At 44.2% G+C, this 2,133-nt stretch overlaps 2 protein-coding genes across 2 annotated transcripts; both read left to right on the top strand.

The window, feature by feature from the left end:
* LOC148023134 (uncharacterized) lies at positions 1 to 764 on the top strand. The gene is made up of 2 exons (XM_087695324.1): positions 1 to 95; positions 281 to 764. Exons 1-2 carry the CDS (start codon positions 1 to 3, stop codon positions 762 to 764), a joined length of 579 nt encoding a protein of 192 aa, XP_087551450.1.
* An 87-nt stretch (positions 765 to 851) lies between these two features.
* Positions 852 to 1,896, top strand: LOC148023133 (uncharacterized). The gene is made up of 2 exons (XM_087695323.1): positions 852 to 1,370; positions 1,594 to 1,896. Exons 1-2 carry the CDS (start codon positions 852 to 854, stop codon positions 1,894 to 1,896), a joined length of 822 nt encoding a protein of 273 aa, XP_087551449.1.
* Positions 1,897 to 2,133: the final 237 nt, after the last annotated feature.

Here is a 2,133-nt window from a genome sequence, read left to right as displayed (position 1 = left end):
ATGGTAGCACTCAACTTCGGTACCACCTTCTTGGGCTTCGCCTTCTCGCACCGCTCCTCCCCACATGACATCCATATCAATCGCGACTGGCCCTTGTAGCATGAGGCCTCCTCTGTGTTCTACTGCAAAACGCAGACCAACTTGCTATACCGTCGCATCTCCTCGCCTTTGACGTCCACATCGATATCGTCTGCATCCAGCCATAGAGTTCGGGCTGTACTTGACCGCGATCCCGACGTTTGCTCAAAGATTGGGGCTGGTCTACCCTTGTCCAATTTAGACAAGCCCTCCAACTTTTGGAGAAGCAACCTCCAGCAAAGAGAGCCCGTCATGGATCAGAAGCTGGTGATGATTCAAATAGTCCTGACAGCAGCTATCTTACTGATGAGATTGCCATCAAGACAAGTGTCGCATGCATGCAATCGCTTCCTTGTGGAAGTACTTTCATGAGTGGTTTCAAGTTATATCTAGCAGAACAAGCTCCTTACAAAGGTCAATCCAAATCAAAGGCTCTTCCTCAAGGCCTTTCAATTGAGTCTCTCATCGTCGACTACCTTAAGAAAATATCACAATTCATCTTTCATTACCTGAGGGACAGGTATGGTGGGCAATTGATGATGAAGGATATTCAATGGTGTCTTACCATGCCAGCAATATGGGCAGAAGCTGCCAAGCAAAAGATGAGGAAATGTGCTCAGGAAGCTGGTATGGTCAAGGGAGTGTCAAGCATAACATGCTTAGAGGATGTAAGCCCTCATCCATAAAGAGTAGTTTTGGAGCCAGAGGCTGCATCTTTGCATTGTCTCCAAAATGCTAGATTCCTATCCATCAGAGAAGGGGAAAGGTTTGCTATGGTTGATGTGGGCGGAGCCACTATTGATTTGGTTGTGCATGAGAAAGTTCCTGGTACAAATTTGGAAGTGAAGGAAGCTACAAAGAGTACTGGATGCCTTGGAGGTGGTGTCTTTGTTGATGAGAATTTCCTCTCTTTCTTGAGTGCCAAAATCCCTTGTTTGCTTGTCTTTCTGAAGACAAAGCCATCCTACCGTTTCAAGCTATTACAGGCATGGCAGTCCATTAAGTGTACCTTCGATGGAATGGACACACCATTCGCTGAGATTGATTTGCCACACGCCCTTGCAGATATGTGGTCCAAGGAGGATCTAAAAGCCGGGTATCCTCAGCATGAATATGGGGAGCTGACATTATCATGTCAGGACTTGAAACACATAATGAATCCTGAAGTTCAGAAGGTTATAGACTTGATACATGAACAACTGGTCCATGTAATAAAGGCAATCCTATTGGTGGGAGGCTTCTTAGCTTCACCATATCTGCTGAAAAGAGTTCGTGAAGCTTTTGAAGGGAAGGTTAGAAGAATATACAATCCCCTAGATCCTGGCAGTGCAATTTGTCAAGGGGCTATGTTATTTAGCATGTTAAAGCAGCCCATATTGGATTCGCTATGCAAAATATTTCAGAGATGGAGTCGATCGATTGAGTTACCTTTTCTTGGACGATGATGGCAATGCCATGTGCAAAAATGTTTTCTCAGTGCATGTCAAGATGAATGATGTAGTTCTCATTGATCAGAGTGTGGAACATACTTACTACCCCATATATGGCAACCAAAAAAAGATGAAACTCTCTTTATACAGCAGTACAAAAGAGGTAAATCCTTCATACACAACTACTGAAGGTTGTCAACTAGAGGGTAGTATTGTCATTGACATTTCACAGGACATGGCGAAAGGCAAAGCATGGGAGGTGTGTGTGCGCATGCACTTTGGCAGGTCTACCATTGAGATGTCTACTAAAGGCACCAATTTTGGTGATGGCAGCACTTTGGGTATGCTACCTGTTAACTTTGATCAAGCCATGGATCTACGTGATTAATGAGCTAGGGAGTCTGAAGTTTTCAATATAACACATGCCACCTTTTTGTATGCAGCTTCTCGTGTGTTTATAAAAGCCAGCTAAGGCCATAAGAGCCTTTACTAGACAGATTATCAATCTTAAGGTAAGGTGCAAGGTGGAGAGTTTTTGTAAAGGGCGCCTTTCTAAGAAGCCGGCTAGCTACAAGCTCCCAGCTCACTTCAACCTTCTGTAAATATTCTCTCTTATGTTTTGCTT

This window comes from Lygodium microphyllum, chromosome 16 (genome assembly GCF_053477565.2).
Source record: "Lygodium microphyllum isolate KBCC chromosome 16, Lygodium_microphyllum_v1.1.10, whole genome shotgun sequence".
Classification (NCBI taxonomy): Eukaryota; Viridiplantae; Streptophyta; class Polypodiopsida; order Schizaeales; family Lygodiaceae; genus Lygodium; species Lygodium microphyllum.
Note: the sequence above shows the minus strand (reverse complement) of the source record. Positions and strands in the feature narration are given on the sequence as shown.

What these genes read in the sequence shown, in the direction of transcription:
- LOC148023134 (XM_087695324.1), top strand. Translation starts at nt 1, where the DNA reads ATGGTAGCACTCAACTTCGGTACCACCTTCTTGGGCTTCGCCTTCTCG. An exon ending in ATCAATCGCGACTGGCCCTT is followed by an intron (nt 96 to 280) that starts GTAGCATGAGGC and finishes TGTCCAATTTAG; the next exon opens with ACAAGCCCTCCAACTTTTGG.
- LOC148023133 (XM_087695323.1), top strand. Translation starts at nt 852, where the DNA reads ATGGTTGATGTGGGCGGAGCCACTATTGATTTGGTTGTGCATGAGAAA. An exon ending in GTGAAGCTTTTGAAGGGAAG is followed by an intron (nt 1,371 to 1,593) that starts GTTAGAAGAATA and finishes CTCATTGATCAG; the next exon opens with AGTGTGGAACATACTTACTA.